This window comes from Corapipo altera, unplaced genomic scaffold, assembly GCF_003945725.1.
Source record: "Corapipo altera isolate COAL_440 unplaced genomic scaffold, ASM394572v1 RXGC01000115.1, whole genome shotgun sequence".
NCBI lineage: Eukaryota > Metazoa > Chordata > Aves > Passeriformes > Pipridae > Corapipo > Corapipo altera.
The window spans coordinates 850,564-868,488 of record NW_020884986.1 but is presented as its reverse complement, the minus strand read 5'-3'; the positions used below and the strand labels follow the sequence as shown (position 1 = coordinate 868,488).

General features: G+C 36.9%; 1 protein-coding gene across 5 annotated transcripts in view; it reads right to left on the bottom strand.

The window, feature by feature from the left end:
• The window catches only part of EPHA6 (EPH receptor A6), a 447,233-nt gene that overhangs the window by 401,767 nt on the left and 27,541 nt on the right, over positions 1-17,925 (bottom strand). For all 5 annotated transcript variants that reach the window (XM_027666146.1, XM_027666144.1, XM_027666147.1 and 2 more), the window contains exon 2: positions 12,832-12,896. In XM_027666146.1, the coding sequence (XP_027521947.1) occupies positions 12,832-12,896 (65 nt within the window). The remainder of the gene's footprint in view (positions 1-12,831; positions 12,897-17,925) is intronic.

Sequence of the window (17,925 nt, the reverse complement as noted above, 5' to 3'; positions counted from 1 at the left end):
ATCTTTTAAACCCTTTTGATATAAAATTATTAGCAGCATTCTTCTGACCCAACATGAGTATGCAGTAAAATCTGTGGTACAGTAAGCTGAGCATTACTACCCAAATTTTACGGCATAAATTATGTACCTAATGCTCATTACATGACCTACTAGTTGTAAGCACAGAGCAAGAGTATCTATGAATCCATTAGTTGAGAGGAAAAACAAAATCAGGAGTATTCCCTATATTCCAGTATGGAAAGCTGATGAAAAGTACTAACAGAAATGTAGAGAAATCACTGAACAAGGTCATGTTGAGCATATCATCACATTATTTAGCTTTTGTGTCTGTTAAATTAAACTTTCTTTTATTTTATATTACTTGCTCTAAAATATGTCCAGTTTTTAACACTACTAGAGAATCTACAAGAAACATTAATAGACTTCTTAAAAGAACTGTTGCTAGTTGAATTCATATGTATTTGTTCCATTTAGTGGCAGACTTCATTGGTTTCATTTTCTAAACAGATGTAGTCTGCAGGACCCTTCCCCAACATTAAAATATCCAGAGGCACCTTGTCTCATTGTCTCCATTAGAAAACTTGGTTGTCTCTAAAAAATCCCACAGGATCATCAAGCCTCCAGAAACACTAACTGAAATCTCAGATTACCAAGTGAGTCCATCCATTTCTGTTAATTTTAAAATTATATTCTTTTCTTACCAGAAAAACAAAAAGTCAGCTACAACACCTGCATTCTTCAAATGTAGTTCTACATCTCAACAACAGTTGCGATCTTTCCATTTATTTCTGCAAGTCATGTATTATGTTTGAAAGTCCTAGAAGAGGATTCTTTTGATTAAATACAAGAGCAGAGGATTATCCTCCTCAATCTGAAATACAGTTATAAATTATTATTCATAAAGGCCTGGATTTTGTTTTATTTTGTTCTCCCCAGAATTGTGACTATTAAAAATAATTCTGTTTCCTTAGCAGCAGCCAACAAACATACATACAAACTATCTATTTTCCACTTTTTGAAGTAGATTATTAGAATTATATGAAGAGTATCCAATTCTGCTATGACTGCTTACACAAAAACACATCCATGTATTTTTCCATGTGGTAAAACCTCTCCACTCACTTGGATCCCTTTGCAGGGGAAGCACAATAAATCACCTGTGAAAACGAATGTGTGAAGTGTCTCATCTTAAATCTGAAGTTTACAATTCTCCATAGTTTGGAGTAGCAATTGCTGCACCCTTTAAATGTTAACTGTTCTTCAGAGAAGAGTTTTCAAGCTCAAACCTTGTACTGCAGGTTTGGAGACAGATCTGTACTGGCAGAGAGGGCAAAGCAGAGAAGAATTTCTTTGACACCACACTTTCAGTCCAACTGGAGAGTTGGTTTTTTAATAGTTTCAGGCTTAATTTTATACTCCAACATACATATGAGGGTCAGGATCTCATCTCAGCCCTGAGTTCATGGAAGGCTCAAGTAGGATGACTGCAAAACAGCAAGAAGGAGGAGGTTGCACATTCCAACACTACTCCTCCTCCCTGGCCATCTATTGCAAGAGTCATACCCCGTATGTCTACCTGAGTTTCCAGCAGGAACCCATGGACAGGGAAGGACAGGTCACTGAGGAAGTTGGTAAAACAGGGACCTTTCCACAGAAATACAAACAAATGGAGAAAGTAAAAGCAGGGCAAAACCTCTGTTAATACAAAAGTATTAAGTTCTTGAAGACTGCAACGAACAGGATGGTTGCAGACAATGTTTGTTAAATGGTACAGATAAAATCCTTGTTCCATTCTTTCTCAAAAAAATGGAAAGGTCTGTCTCAGCACCACAAAGGGTAAAATTCTGAGCAATAGAGCAGGATTTAATTCTGCCCCAAACTGTTCCTAATTGCTTTTTTAAGATCCACTGGGTGACAATTCCAGTGGAGCAGAAAAACTACTAGTATACTGTCTTTTCATCCTTGCAACTGTTCAAACTCTTGGTACCCACATACATCCTATAATCCCATCATTTAAAGCACGATCAGAACACAAATGATTTGCTGCAATTTGCAAAGGGGTCTGTGCTACTTTAAAAATTCATTCAATGTATTTAAATTTCTGTAAAAGGCTGAAAGGTAAAGTTGGGATGGTGTTGTTTTGGGTTTTTTAGCTTTCCATTCTGATAAGTCTAAGTAAAGGCTTCCAATATAAGGTCAGGCTACTGCAAATCCTTAAGAACCTATTTGTTCTTTCATTTTTCATCATACATAAGAGATCTACTTTTAGAAAAGAAATTATTCCTGTAACTAAAAATGATATAAAGAAAGTAGAAGTTTGGTAGAGTTTCCCTCAATTACTGAACACAGTATATGAATAAAAAGCAGCAACTGGTCATGAGATAGTGAAGCATCTTTTGGTGCTGCCACTTTTACCTTTCTCTCTTGGAAAAAAAATTAAATTATGGCTTTTGAACAATCCAAAGAGATTTCTTTTCAGAATACCTAGATATTTATCATCTGCTTTAGCATTTATGAGACCATTTCCTAAGCAGACAGGAATTTCAAGGAGTATTTCCCAGAAGTACAATATAGTAGTTCTTAATTCTCTGAAAATATAGTGGTTCAGATAAAGAAATGCTCAGTATATACCTGGTATTTACATAAATATTGCTTTTCTTCCACTTTGCTTGTATCCTTTCTTTTCCTTCTATTTGTACTGAAGGCAACACTCAGTTTGGCATTCCTTCTGGCTCCACATGTGTGCAAAATGAAGGCTGAATTATATCAGAAAATATTAGATTTAATTGGGAATGTGTATGAGTGAGTTTTTTTGATTTCAGAGTATTTACATGCTGACAAGAACCATAAAAATTCTATAATACTACACTGCTGAGAATACACCCCACAGAACTTGAATGAATCATTCCTCCTTCTTTAACCCAGTATATCTTCCTTCTCAAAATACAATTCTTTTTCTATAGAAAAAAAGGCAAGAATGTGTTAATTTTCACTAAATTATACTTTCTTTTTCTTTTTTTTTTCTTACTGTCCTTTTTGGTAAGCCAAGATATTGTAAACTTCTGGATACAAACTGTGAATGTGCAACCAAGAGGACCTGAAAGCTGTTTTTTGGACACTGAGTACATAGGTGCACACCCCATGGATGGTACTCTTACTTATTTTAATTTCTAAACAGTGTGTTCCTGAAAAAACAATACAGAGCTTATCATTTTGTTGGACTGCACAACCAAAAAAGTTAAATGTTTACTCTGCTCCACTAGTTTTAATATTTCTCACATCTAAAATGAGAAACAAAGCAAACATAAACACTGCTACTCTTTGCTACATTATATACAATATACACTGAAAAAGAATCGATTTTCTGTGTGCATTATAATTAAGGTATATGTAATACACAAGATACACAGGAAAAAGAAGGTTGGTATTTTAAATATTGCTTCTCTTCATAAGGAAGTAAGGAGTATCTGGTGTGAGGAGGAAATCAGGGAAGTTGATCTTGCCCAAGAAAAAGCTTGACTCATTAAGGGTCATATAATTACGTTGATACACTTGAATTTCATCAACGTGGCTTCAACATGGATTTTACCCTCATTGGTATGTTTTAAGTTAAATCTTTGAATAGCCAGGGAGTTCCCAGCTCAACAACCTAGTGAGAGGTCATCCTACTACAAACCCAGGGAAAAAATGCTTCTGCTTCAGAGATAGTTCCAGTTACATAGAAGAAATTTTGCCTTTATTATGTATACAATACCATTTAAATTAAACAGGAATGGAAACAGAATGCCAAACGTGTATGCAATATTACTAACACAAAGTTCAGATTTACCATTTAATACACTAAAAACAACAAATTGCATTTATTTCAACAGTTTAGAGACTACTTTTAATGCCTTCATATTACAGATTACTGTGTAAGTCTAGAGATGTTCTGTACCAAACCATGCAAATTTATGATCCTCCTTCATTATACCTGCTTTTCTGCAAGAGGTTTGTGGAGGGGTTTTTTTTGGTGTTATTTTTAATTTACAGAAAATTATATGTCATTGTTTAGACCATGAATGGTTTAGATCTGTGAACGCACAGTGGAGAGCACAAATGGGCCCAAATAAATTTGCAGTATCCAAATAAGAACATGACAGTGCATTTTGCCACTAACAATCCTCTGTGGAATCTATAATTAGGTGTTTCACACAAATATAATTAGGATACTGCCCAAATGTATGCACAAAAAAATGAGGGTGATAAATACTATCTCTACTTCACAGTACCTTGCACATTTTGGGAATTTAACTATTTCTGATGGATCATTCTCCCATAACTCTGCGCCCATCCGATAGATTTTCAAATTCCCAGCACAGCCACAACTAATTCTGTGGCTCCAGGCTTTTCAGGTTGCAAATTAAGATTTTTGCTGTTCTACCAGGAAATGCAGGCCAAAAAAAAAATTTCAGGCATGCACCAATTTACCTAGACATTGACAGTTACTGGGGTATAGAGTTTTCAAGAAAACCTTTTATATTCTAAGAGATGCTCTGAAAAGAAACATGGACACTCAATTCCCACAGGCAAGTCATCTCATATTAGCAGCAGCAACTCATCTAAAAAAGCTTTCCTAGACATTTAACAAGATCTTGGATATGTCTAATTGTTTAATCCCTGCAGATGGAAATTAATCTCAAAAAATCCTACCCCTCAGCTTACCTTTTTCCTGAAATAACACCTTGACTGTCAAAAAGGATTTTAAATATGGCATTGCAGAGGATGGTGTCTGATTATGTCCAAATTACAGCTCAAATATGTGACTTCCAATATTTTTCTTCATGTCATCTCTGTAAATTCCCCATATTGTGTGAAAATCTGATTAGTTCCCTTCCTGTTCCTTCATCCCTGTTAAATGTTCTGACAGATAAATCCCTCCCTCCTATTAAACTCGTTATTAAAACCACAGCCTCTGTGACACATCTGAAATCCTGCTGGTGAGCTTTCATGGCTGTAAGTACATATTTTTATTTCAGCTGAACTGCTGTAATAGAGGAAAGAACTTAAGACTTTTGGATGCTTTCTTTCCTCGAGAAATGACCCCAGTTCTTAGAACCTTGCTTCTGGGTACTTCTCCCAGGAAACAAGTGACAGGATGAGAGAAAATAGCCTAAAGATGTGCCTGGGGAGATCTAGATTTGATATTAAGATTATTTTTTTTTCTTTTTCTACAGAAAAGGTTATCAAACATTGGAACAGGCTGTCCAGGGATGTAGTTGAGAATCCAACCCTGGAGATATGGGACAAGGTTTGGGGTGGACTTGGCAGTGTTAGGTTTGTGTTTGGACTGAGTGATGTGAAAGGTCTTTTCCAATCAAATTGATTCTATAATTTATTTGCGAGAAAAGTGAAATCCTGCCAGACAGAAGTGTTTTTCTTGTGTTGCCATTTTTTCCTGTTGACTTTCACACAACTTTAATTTCAATTCTGTTTACTGTGTCTGCCTGGGATAGAGTTAATCTGCCCATATGATTCCCTGTTTATACTGGCAACCAAAACCAGTACTGAAAACACAGTATGGTGATGGTGCTGGCACAGCATCAAGGCCTTCTCTGTTTCTCACTTTGGCCTCTCTAGGAGCAGGGCAGGGGATGGGAGGGGGCACAGACTGACCAAAGGGATATTCCACCCCATATAATTTCATGGTCAGCAGCCAGACTGGGAACAGTGGACGTGGTAGTTCTTCCATAGTAGCCCCAGCTTGGACACTGCATGGCGTGAGGTGGGGAGTGGTGAGGAAGTGGCTTTGAAACTTTTACGCACCCCTCCTTACTAAGACTGTCTTTATCTTGTCCCACAGGCTTTTACCCTTCTGATTTTCTCCCCATTCCATGGGGTGGGAGTAGCAAGTGCCTGAGGCAGTGGCTGAGGCCAATCCTCCACATGATGCCATGTTCAGAAGCAGAGTATGTCTTTGTACCACGATGCCTTGGTCACTGAGTCAAAGAGCAGCCCAGGAACTGAGAAATGCAATTAGACTTCTTAATTCTGGTTTTAAATACCCTCAGGTATCTTATTCACCCCACAAATTGTGACCTTAAGCTATATTTATAAAGACACCTTCTGAGATATAACTTAAAAGACAAAGGTGAAGATGGATTCAGCTACACTGAAAGAAACATTTGCAGGAAAACCTCAGTATCACCTGTGCCCAACAGCACCAAGCCATTCAAAACTGTGTTACCATAAACTATAGGAATGTCTTCTAATCAGCTAAGAAGCAGCTAAAAAAATGAATTGTTGACTGATGCATTTACTGTAAAACCATTATTTTAACAGAAAGGGTAAAATAATCAGTCTAGCAGGGGAAAAAAATCAGTACTTTGACAAGATCAGTCAAAAAATTCATAACAGGAAAGGAATCATAACACTGTATATTAGAGACAGTTATTAAAAGAATTTAAAAGATCCCCCAAAGCAAAAGATATTCAAACCAGGATCACTTCCATGGATAAATCAACAGGAAAATTACCAATTGACAAGGAAACTGTTCAAATAACTGAAGGAACTAAGATTAAAGTAGTTTAATCACTCACACAGCTGTCAAATAATTTAGAGAACTTCTAGTAGATTCTTTACTGCTCGGGCTGTACATTTTGCCTACTATGACAAGTCAAGGTAGCTTGTACAAGTCTCTTCCACATTTAAATTTCTCACAGCTTTGAATTATGAGACACCTCGCCCTTCTTCTATACTGATTTTTTGAGTTTGTGAAGCAGCTACACACATGTTAAAATTTAGACTAACGTTAGAGGCAGAATACTTTTTCATGATTAATTTTTTTCTTCAAACAGGAACATTTTATTCCAAATTATGAGCTGCAAAATAGATTGAATTCATGTAAAATAGAGCATTCTCAGCATTAAGTCAGCGTGTTTATGGTAACCCTTGAAAGCAGCCTTGAGGAGAAAGATTTGGAGTGAATATGACCTGGCCATGTGCACTCCCAGCCCAGAAGGCCAAGAACATCCTGGGCTGCATCAAAAGAAGCCTGGCCTGCAGGGAGAGGAGGGGATTTATCCTCCTCTGCTCCGCTCTCCTGACACCACACCCAGAATGCTTCATCCAGCTCTGGGGTCCCCAACATAACAAGGACATGGACCTGTTGGAGCAAGGCCAGGGGAGGCCAGGAAGATGATCACAGGGCTCGATTTTCAAGTAAAAATGCAAGGAAAGGTTAAACTGGAGCTGTGCTACAGAGAGATTTGGGAAGAACTTGGTGTTCCTCATCTATCCACCCTCTCCCCCACCCAATTCTCTCAGTCTTTCCTCACAGCAGAGGTGCTCCAGTCCCCTAATCCACCTGGGGACCTCCTCTGGACTTGTTCCAACAGGTCAATGTCCTACCTGTATGTACCTTTATGGACCTGAAAATAGGTGCTCTAACTTCAACTAGGATAGGCTATATATATATAAAATATATATCCTAGGATATAAAATATCTTAATTTTGGTTTTAAATACCCTCAGGTATCTTATTCACCCCACAAATTGTGACCTTAAGCTATATTTATAAAGACACCTTCTGAGTTGTCCTAGGTTATCCTATCCTAGGATAGGATATTTTTAAAAAACTATGTTTGAAGGTTCAAGGATGGAAGGTGGAAAACATCTTCTCCTCATGATAGCCTGTTCTTGCAATGTTCCTTCTCGATTGTTTTCCCCCCAAAATACCACACCCCAATCATTAAGGGAAATGTGGTGCACCTTCCAGTACCTAAAGGGGGCCTACAGGGAAGCTGGAGAGGGACTTTTTAGAAGGACACAGAGTAATAGGATGAGGGGTAATGGCTTTAAACTGAAAGAGAGTAGGTTTAGATTAGATATCCCTCACCTTCTGGGGGTGGTGAGGCCCTGGCACAGGTTGCCCAGAGAAGCTGTGGCTGCCCCATCCCTGGAAGAGCTCAAGGCCAGCTTGAATAAGGCTTTGAGCAACCTGGGATAGTGCCATCCCAGACCATGGCAGGGGGGTTGGAACTAGACAATCTGTGTTCCAACCCAAACCAATCTATAATTTGTCAGGGCTAGAGAGGCCCTTATGACAATAATCTCCAAACTACAGCTCACGAGCCAACTTTGCTCATGAAACCGTGTTCAATTGCTTAATGCAATGGGACATAAATCATAATTTTTTAAAGAGTTAGATGGAGGACAGAAGGAAAAAAATCTCAAAATCTGGAGTTGTCCAAGGTATGTAATTTTATTAGTGTTACTGCTAATGGATAAATGGAGGTTGTGAACCACTACATTTCAGGGTTTTTTCCTTTCTTCCCTAATTTTCAAAACCTTGTTCACCGCATAAACTGTGCTTAACCTCCTAGAAAAAACTCCTGCCCTTCTAGCAATTAGAGAAGCACAGGCTAAAAAAAAATATAACTGTGTCCCCAAGGTCAGCAAAGTGACTTTGGTTGGAATTTGGATAATGGTTCACATGCACTTCACTGGACTCATATTCACATCCTCTTGTGAAACATATGAAGTTGTGCCTTCCCATTTTTTGTACCAATCAAAAAAATGCCTGCTCTGCATTTTCAAGGTTATGGAGTGACAGTTTGTTGAGTAAAGATCTCCTTTCATTCCATAGTGCATGCTTCTCATAAATCAATCAGTCATTTTGAACCATAGCCCAAAGAACAGAGGAAGTATCAAATGTGTCCATTATTAAAGTAGAAATTTTAGACATCCCATCACTGAGAAGCTAAATTGGAACTCAATCAACAAAAGTTGATGCTATTGACCTCAAAGATATTAATGTTTTATGCTGCATTTTTGTAGCTCTAAGCACTAAATTTATTACCTGCTCAAAATGCAAGCAAAAAAGAATCTGACAGGCAAATAAAGAAAACACAGTTGCAAGAAAAAATATTGTATTCTTATGCTTCAGGAAGGTAGCACAAATAATTTGGAAGAAAATTAAAAAATAAAATCACATATTATGTTACCAAGAAATGGATAACACTGTTGTGCCTGACTCATCTTTGCAGCTAAATGATTTGCATACAAATGCCACACAAAAAACTACTATGTTGTATCTTTACTTCTTTGAGTAGCTGCCTCTAGAGGTTACCAAAACTGCTGAAAGCTTACAGAAATTATGTTATAAATCTACTATAAATAAAAACTTGGGAGGTGAAGGTTAAAGTTCTGCAAGTTCCAAAAGAATACCTTCTGATTTTTCCTCCTACTTCACCCCAGCCTGTAAATTTAAAATCTCTGAGGCTTACTCAATATTACCCAAATCCCAAGTATTATTATTTCAATTGTTCTTTAATTTAATGGATACATTCTTGGTGACTGAGCATGGCAGCAAATTAATGACTTTTGTTAGTGTCAAAATCTCAATAAAATCTCTCATCCCATCCTCCTAACTCAAAAATATCCATCAGAGCCGTAACTGTATGTTAAGGACATTTTTCTTACCCACATAAACACTACACATACACTTACAAAAACCCCAAGCTTGATTAAAGTAACAAGCCTTGCATAGTATCTGAACAAAAATCTCCATCAAAACCACAAACCATTCAAAATCTGTCACTCTCCTCCAGGAAACAAGGAAATGTTGATGAGCCCATGGTGGAACAAAACAGGTTCTTATTTCTGCAGTGCTAATTTCAATCACACCAATAATTCTACCATATTCGGAGTTATATTAGGGCAGATTAGTAATTCAGACTAGAAAGCACTGTGGACATAAAACAGCCTCTCTGATGGTTGTGCAAGATTTAGAAATGTAAGAGTTTTACTGTTCATTACTAAATCAGTAAGTCTAACAGGAGCTATTAACCTACCCCAAAAGCACTGTTTTACCTTACATTTTAAAAAGAATCAAGTAATAATTAACATGAACACTAGTCTTTTGTTCAGAGAGTGCATGTAAGAAACATGAAGAAGCACACAAATGTCATATTCTGTTCATTACATGAGCACTTGTAAACTCAATTTTCTTCTTACTTTTGTGGAAGGTACAGGGTACTAAAATAAATACAAACAGTTTAGAAATACATTACAATGTAATTTTTAACTTCAGTATCTTTAATATTTTATTAGATAAAGTAATTAATGTAAAGTTTTGTGTTTTAATAGCTTTGTGCATTTTAGTATGTTCAAATATCTATACCAAAATGTACCTTTGGTATATTTTAATGAAGTTTGTCAGAACGATGCTAAATCTGAAAAATCAACAAACACAGATTTTAACCAGCAGTTCAACATAATTCTCAGTGAGCAAAAGAAATAACTAATTTCATATTTGACTCCACTATTTATTTTGGGATTTTTTTAGCTTTTTCACTCTTCTAGGCACCATTGCCACCAGGTCCTACAGCTCACAGCAGCCTGTCCTGGAATGTTAACTTTCATTCCATCGTAAGAAATCGAGGACCTTGTTTGTCTGCACATCCAGTCACCTTCTGCTGCTTGTGACAATGTCTTACAGCTTCTTAAATGGATTTTTCTTCTCCAAGTCATGTATTCTCATCTCTACAACTTCCCGAAAAGTTTGTTCAAAAACTTCACTGTTGCGGTGCACATGAATCTTTATCCCATTTATGGACTAGAAAAATTTATCAACAGCTTGGACATATTTTTTGCCCGAGTTAACAGTTCACACACGCTTTTATTAACTCTCTCTCCAAACTTAATTAATCCAGTTTCTCTCATTTTTACTTCTTCTGCCTATTTTATATCCCAAGAAGCCTTTTTTGGAATGTTTTCTTCATGTGGGAAAGCCCAGAGAGTGCTGGTGAATGGAGTTACATCCAGCTGGTGGACCCTGGGGATCATCCCCCTTGGCACTGGTGAGGCCGCACCTCAAATCCTGTGTTAATTTTTGGCTCCTCACTCCAAGAAAGACATTGAGGTGCTAGAGCGTGTCCACAGAAGGGCAATGAAGCTGGGGAAGGGACTGGAGCCCAGGTCTGATGAGGAGCAGCTGGGGGAGCTGGAGGTGTTTATCATGGAGGAGGCTCAGGGGTGACCTCCTCACTCTACAGCTCCCTGACAGGAGGGTATAGCCAGGTGGGGGTCAGGCTCTTCTCCCAGGGAACAAGTGACAGGATGAGAAGAAATGGCCTCCAGCTGTTCCAGGGGAGGTGGATATTAGACAAAATTTCTCCACCAAAAGGATAGTCAGGAATTGGAACAGGCTGCCCAGAGAAGTGGTGGAGTCACCACCCCTGGAGGTGTTTAAAACGTGTAAATGTGGCACTTAGGGACATGGTTTAGTGGTGGGTTTATGGCTGGACTCGATGATAGAGGTCTTTTCCAACCTTAATGATTCTATGACTCTGTGCTACAAATCACTCTTCTCCCCTATATTTACTTGTTTGGTTTTTTAAAAACCACTTTGTGCATATTTGGGAAATTCTCTAATGATTGAATCCCAACTACTGATTCCAATGTAAACTCCTTGTATTCTAGTAAGTGCTGCCAATTCTCAAAACACAGCAAAGGTCCTAACACACCCAAAAACCTTAATATGCTACAAAAACTAATGTTTAGTGTATGTATGACCAACCAATATATGTTGTAATAGCTATGTTTTAAATCAACTTTTTTGTGCTTCTGTACTACGGTTATTGCTACTGAAGTACCTAAAGCTTTTAAGAATTTACAGAATAACTGAAATTATATCTTGTGTACTTTCCAAATGCCAGACTTCCTGAACCCCCCAAAATTCCTCATCGTGGTATGTGACAGTATCTGATTTTTGAAAGCAAAAATTCCTCTCTGCATTTTGTCATCGTAGTGTATGAAAATATTTGCTTTTTCTGGGATTTTGGAAGGAAATAAAACTTTCAGAATTATAACTCAGACTGTGTGAGTCTGCATACAAAATGTAAAACACAGAAATATCTGTAAGAGACAGAAAGAATGTCTAAGAAGGTAAAGAACTGGAGAACCCTGAAAAAGGGTAATCCATAAAGTTGGAAACAGGCTGAAATTAAGAAATGTCACATTGCTTGAAATCCCCGAGGGGAGAGACACAGAAGACATTTTATAAAAATGGATTACTAAGGTGCTGAGGATAGACAATTTCTACTTCCTTCTGGAACAAATCACAGAAAATAAAATGACTGAAAATGAAACAAGATGTTTCACTCAGAAAAACTGTATTTTCTGAGCTCATGTCAGAGAAGCAAATAATTATACGCCTCATGTACAAAAATCAAGAGATAATGCAAACTAATTTAAAAATAAGTAATATACAGTATGTGCAGGGCAAACTGTACTGACAATAAAGTGAAATGTAAGCCATTAAACTGGAATAGCAAACTTTAAACCAGAATGGTCAGTGCAGAAAAAAAACCAACAACCTATTAAAATATTTTCTCTTGGTGTTTAAACTGGCTTCATGACATTAACATACTCCTAATGTTTTTCTGATTTAGCTAATGTGATACCATTTTAGCAGATACTGAAGTCCATATTATCACTTAAATCATTAAAGTTCTTCTCCAATTTAATATAAGACTGAAAATTATTTTTCCTTTTAGTTCTCAAAAAATGTAGTCATAAAACGTTCCTCCAGCGTAGGAATTTTTGATATGAAGCTTTACGATATGTAACAGTCAGAATTGGATTTAAAGCAAGATAAATTCTTAGGAAAGTAAGAGAAGGGCATAATAATGTATACTCATGTCATTTTTGCATATTCACACTCACAACCCTGAGGACAACTTAAATCTTTCTGACAAATCTGTGTTGCAAAAATATCCACACAGGTATCAAAGCCACTCACTTCCAGAGTGTCAGAATGCCTCCAAAAAACCAAAACGGTGAGACTTACCCCATTCAAAGGGAACGTTTTCCACCCCAGTTCTCCAAGAGCAGCTGTGGTATCAAGTAACACAACTGAAAATGGAAAAAGAAATGGTGTGTTTGTGGTATTGCTTGGATTAGACAAACACAATTATTAGACATAGTAAATTATTAAACCCCTGTAGACTGAACTTGCCATATTAGCCAGGTACATTTTGGCTTTCATGGCTTACATTTCATTACCTACTAAATTTCTCAACACATACACCTGGAAAAAACCCCCACATCCTAAATCTTTTGCAGAAATCATTGTCAAATCACAACACACTACTGATATTTAACCATTAGAAGGTGTCTGCATAAACATGCTCATTTCTGCAAACCCCTGCCTGGGAATCTAGAAGTTCTGCATGTGGACTTAAGCATTAAAGTTAATAAAATAAAGATACACAGAGTTTCAAAATTAAGATTTTTTTTTTTTTAAAACAGCCATAAACTTCACAGAAATAAAGTTATACAATATACAAGTTGTGTAACTTGGAACACAGAAAGACAAGCAACTTCAGTTTCTATTTTAGCTGGAATATCAGAGTGTTGAAAGCTGTTACAATATTTTGCATCAGTTCTGTAATATTTATTATTTGACATAAGAGAATGTGCATTATTGTATTTATATACTAAAAATGTTTCTGAATTATTTTAATACATTAAATTACATTAGTGAATGGAAGAGAAAAATGAAGCTAATGATAAACAAAACATGCAGCACATGAGACATTCTACCCACATGTACTACTGCCCTCTAATGGAATTGTTTCATCCAACCCTCTAATTTCATAAAGCTAAATTACAATTTAAACATAAAATTAAGTATTGCATAGGGCAGTTTAATTATCACATTGGTGTGTTTTGAACACTCACTTCCTTCTCACAGCCCACAAACTCCAGTTCCACTGGTTAAATGATGGAGAAAAAAATGAAGCTGTATGTTTGGAACATGACTACTCTATGCATACATTTGTGGGTTTTATATCGCTGTGCACTATCTTCCACCTCTTATCTGTCCAAATAATCAATGTACAACTGCCTGTGATGTGTTTCTTTAACGTGGTTCAGCAGCAGCAGCAGCCAGGTCATGCTTTCTTGCCCTATGGAAAAGGCACCCTGGCATGGACATGGAACTTTCCAGCTCATTAGAGGAACCTCAACCCAGCATCTTCCTTTCTCTTTTGTATCAGTGACAATTAAAGTTCCTCTTCATTTCAATGTATGTTGACTTTTAACCTGAAGCAGAAGTTTGCTGTCTCATCAGAAGACTTATAAGCAACTAAGAAGCTCAGCATTAACCAAATGAAAGTTTAATGATTTGTTTGAAGAAACTAATGACATTTAAAAATGATATTCCACAAAGGGGGAGTATTCTGCCCTTCACTTCACCACGTCATCACTTTATGAAGCTTTGGGAATAATTTGAGGATAAATTAACCATTTTTTTTACAATCCCTGTTCTACTTCCCAAAAAATGGGATCATTATCACCACTGAGACTCTTGTTGGCTTCTGCTTACTTAAAAAGCTGATTTACAGCACTCACATCCTATTTGTGTCAGGAGACTCTTGTTAAAGAATCAAGAAAAGCATCTTCCCGTTTGACATGTGATGCAGCAGTTTCCTGGGTAAACTGTGTAAAGTACTGGGAATCTGTTGGCTCCAAAAAAATTAAGATACTGGGTTTAGATATTTCCTTTCCATAGAGAAGACCAAATGCTCAGCTGGTTTCTGGGAATATTTAAGTTCATTTTATGTGTTTGTTTTCTTCTCTCCATCTCTCCTCCACTTCTCTCTCCACCCAAAAAAACATAGACTATTTGTTATACACTTTGTTTTCAGCCAAGTTTCAAGTTATATCTTCCTCCTGATCAAGCGAGATTCTGATGATGATTTTTTAATACTGGATTAAACAAATAATCAGATTAAATACACTATATATTACAGCCAAACCTGTGGATCTGAAGGCAGGAACAAATTCTTTCTACAAACAGCATCAGGGTTTAAAGTATCATTTCAGTTTTGCAATTTTTGTGGTAGCAGGACCAAAGTTTAATAAATATTGCCCAGGTATTCAAAAGTAATACTTCCATGGAACAAGCCCTAAAATACAGGAAGGAAAACTAATTCATATCTTCAATGGAGCCTGAATTAATTCCTTGCCTGAATTAACCAAGTACTACTTGAAAGCTCAAAGCTATACATTAAAAAAAATTAAGAACTAGAGTAAATTCATCACTGAATGTATATTAAGTTTAGATTTAGTTGAACCATGATCTAATATTTCTTATACATATTTATAAGTGATCCCCAACAAATAATTAAATTTTGTTAAAATACAGTTTTTGATGCATTTTACATACTAAGCCTCTTGAATGCTCATATAAGTTCACTTATAGCTCTGAAAAACCTCAAACTGGAGAATTCAAATAACCAAACAACTCCCAATCAGGATTAAACTGGCATCACCTTCAGAGTCCCAAATGAAAACTGTAAAATTTAAGAGACTGTCTTTGCAACAGTACTTGTATTACAAGGCACTAAAAAGTTATCAATCAAAAACATGTAAATACTGGCACATCAAATAAATATTATGTTTATGCCACAGAAATCCAAACTCCAGTAAAGCTGTGAAATCAACAGGGCCTGACATAGAAATGAGGACATGGATAAAGTAATAAAACCCTCACACAGCTGAGTGATTTGGAGATGTCTGCATGATAGACTTCAGTGTGGGGCAGAGGTACCCAAGCTCTCTCGAAATGAGGTAATTAAGAAGCAGTCTATCCCCAGCAGCACAGACCTGATGGCAGACAAAGCTGTGCTGCCAAAAAGCTTCCAACTCACAGAAAATTCCGGCTGCCAAAGAGATCCAGACTAAGAGGAATGTATACATCTGAATTACAGGCAGGGATGAGCTTCCCCTCTGAGTGCAGGACAGCAGAAGTTTCAAAAGAACTGGAAATCTGCATGCAAAGACATTAAAAGGACATGGTGGATGATGCTCAAAACGAGGAAATCCCTAAGAAGTTAATGGAACCAGGAAGGCATATTTACTGACCCTTGTCCCTGTATTACCTTCCTTATAATTTTATTTAATGGATTCTAATGGATTCAACCCTTGCTGAGTTGGAAGAGACTCATAAAGATCATCCAGTCCAACTCTCTAGTGAATGGTCCATATGGGGAATGATCCCACAACCTTGACATTATCAGCACCATGCTCTAACCAACTGAGCTAATTGTATTTATAGACCATAAAAGGTCTCATTCCTCTTAAATGGGGCTTTATGCAAAGTGGCCATTCTGGACAAGCCAGCATAAACAAAAGTGTCTGGAACTACTGCAGTTAATATTGATGATGAGTTCTAAGGACATCAGTTGCAACTAAGCAATGGTACTGACATTTCTGCACCCACTCCACGTGGGGCAGCCACTTTTCTGAGGTGACATGGAGTGTAAAACCTGCAGAGCTGAACAGGAGTGAAAGAGTGCAGGTCTGCCATTACAAAGTATGTAAAGAGTCAAAAAGAACTCAAAAGATCCCTCAAAATATCTCTCTGGACAAAAAGATTTAGCACTTGAATATCCTTCCTTCAATAACTGAGCCAGGGACGCTGCCACTTGCCCAACAATAATATACAGATTCAAACATACACCTGTAAACCTATTGTTTTAGTTAAGTGCCACGTTCATTATAAGTGTTTAGCTTTGTTTTCCAGTACATACTTTAATAGAAATTACACTATTATAACTCATTATGCCATATTGAGCTTCAGTTTCTTTTTTTTTTTTTTTTTTTTTTGGAACATATCTTACACTGCTATTATTAGACTTTACAACTGAAATTAATCTTTTCAGAGGTTTTGCCTGGTCCCCAGGGAACTGTTTGATTTAAAATTATGACGAGCAGAGCTCCCAAGGACTGACAGTGTGGAATTTTAACTCTGATTCCAAAATACTCTTCTGAAGATGAACTCTGCAATTGTGTCTGTACAGCCAAAGAAAAAGTTTCTAAACCTTCATTTCACCAGTTTCTTTTCTATTTTCTTTACACATCTCCAGGCAGTCTGACCTAACAGTTTTAAACTAATAAAGGATTTTGGCCAACTTCATGGAATCACAGTCCGATATCAGAACAGGTTGTAGGATCACCCAGCCTCATTTCTTGTTCTTTGTAGACTAATATATTTTGCACAAAAAAAGATAAAAAATTGGAAAGTTTCAGTGTCTTCCAGCAGGGTAGGCAACCATTACACATGACACCCAGAAACGGGCAAAACTGGTACCTTTTTTTTATCCCTGAGAGCTTACTTATTGACTGCAAACAGTTTATATTTATAAAGACAAACACACTGAGCTTTTGAAGGCTCTCACTTGCAGCCCTCAAGAGAGTTGTTGCTCTCTTCTGAAGTGTCTGTCCTTTTTTTTCAGGTTTTATGGTATTTTTCATGTTTAGGAAGAGGATCACATGCAGTGTTCTGAAATCATTCCTTCTAACAATATATATTAAGAGCCCTGGCTATTTTATAATTTGTTTCTATATCCAAGGTACATTAGCCTATTTTTTGCTTCAGCATTGCACTCACTTATGACTCAGTTATGACTCTACCAAGACCACTGCCCTTCACAGAATCACTTCTTTTCATCATTATATTTTTCAGTTTGGGTCACATTTTTGCTCTTGAATGGACAAAGATCCATTTGCTTATATTAAAACAAGTTTCATTTTCAAGGGCTGACCTTTTCTAAGTGATATTCTCTCTCTGATTCTCTTACCTGTCTGCACATCCTCTTTCTTTCTTTACTTACTACCCTTTTGTCAGGTATTACTTTTATATTTATTTTCATGTTACTAATGAAAAATGGTGACCAGTTAGAATTTTGAATGGTGTACAATGAATACCTCAAATTCTGTGACTTAACAGTCCCTGAAACTGCTTCAATGTTTCTTAGACCTCAGTTTGTTAAAAAAAAAAAAGGTAAGATTTTTACTGTCTTTGTGAGATTTTGTTCTAACAGAAAAAAACTGAATATATTACTTCTGTGGCTTGTCTGCCTGAGGAGGACACAAA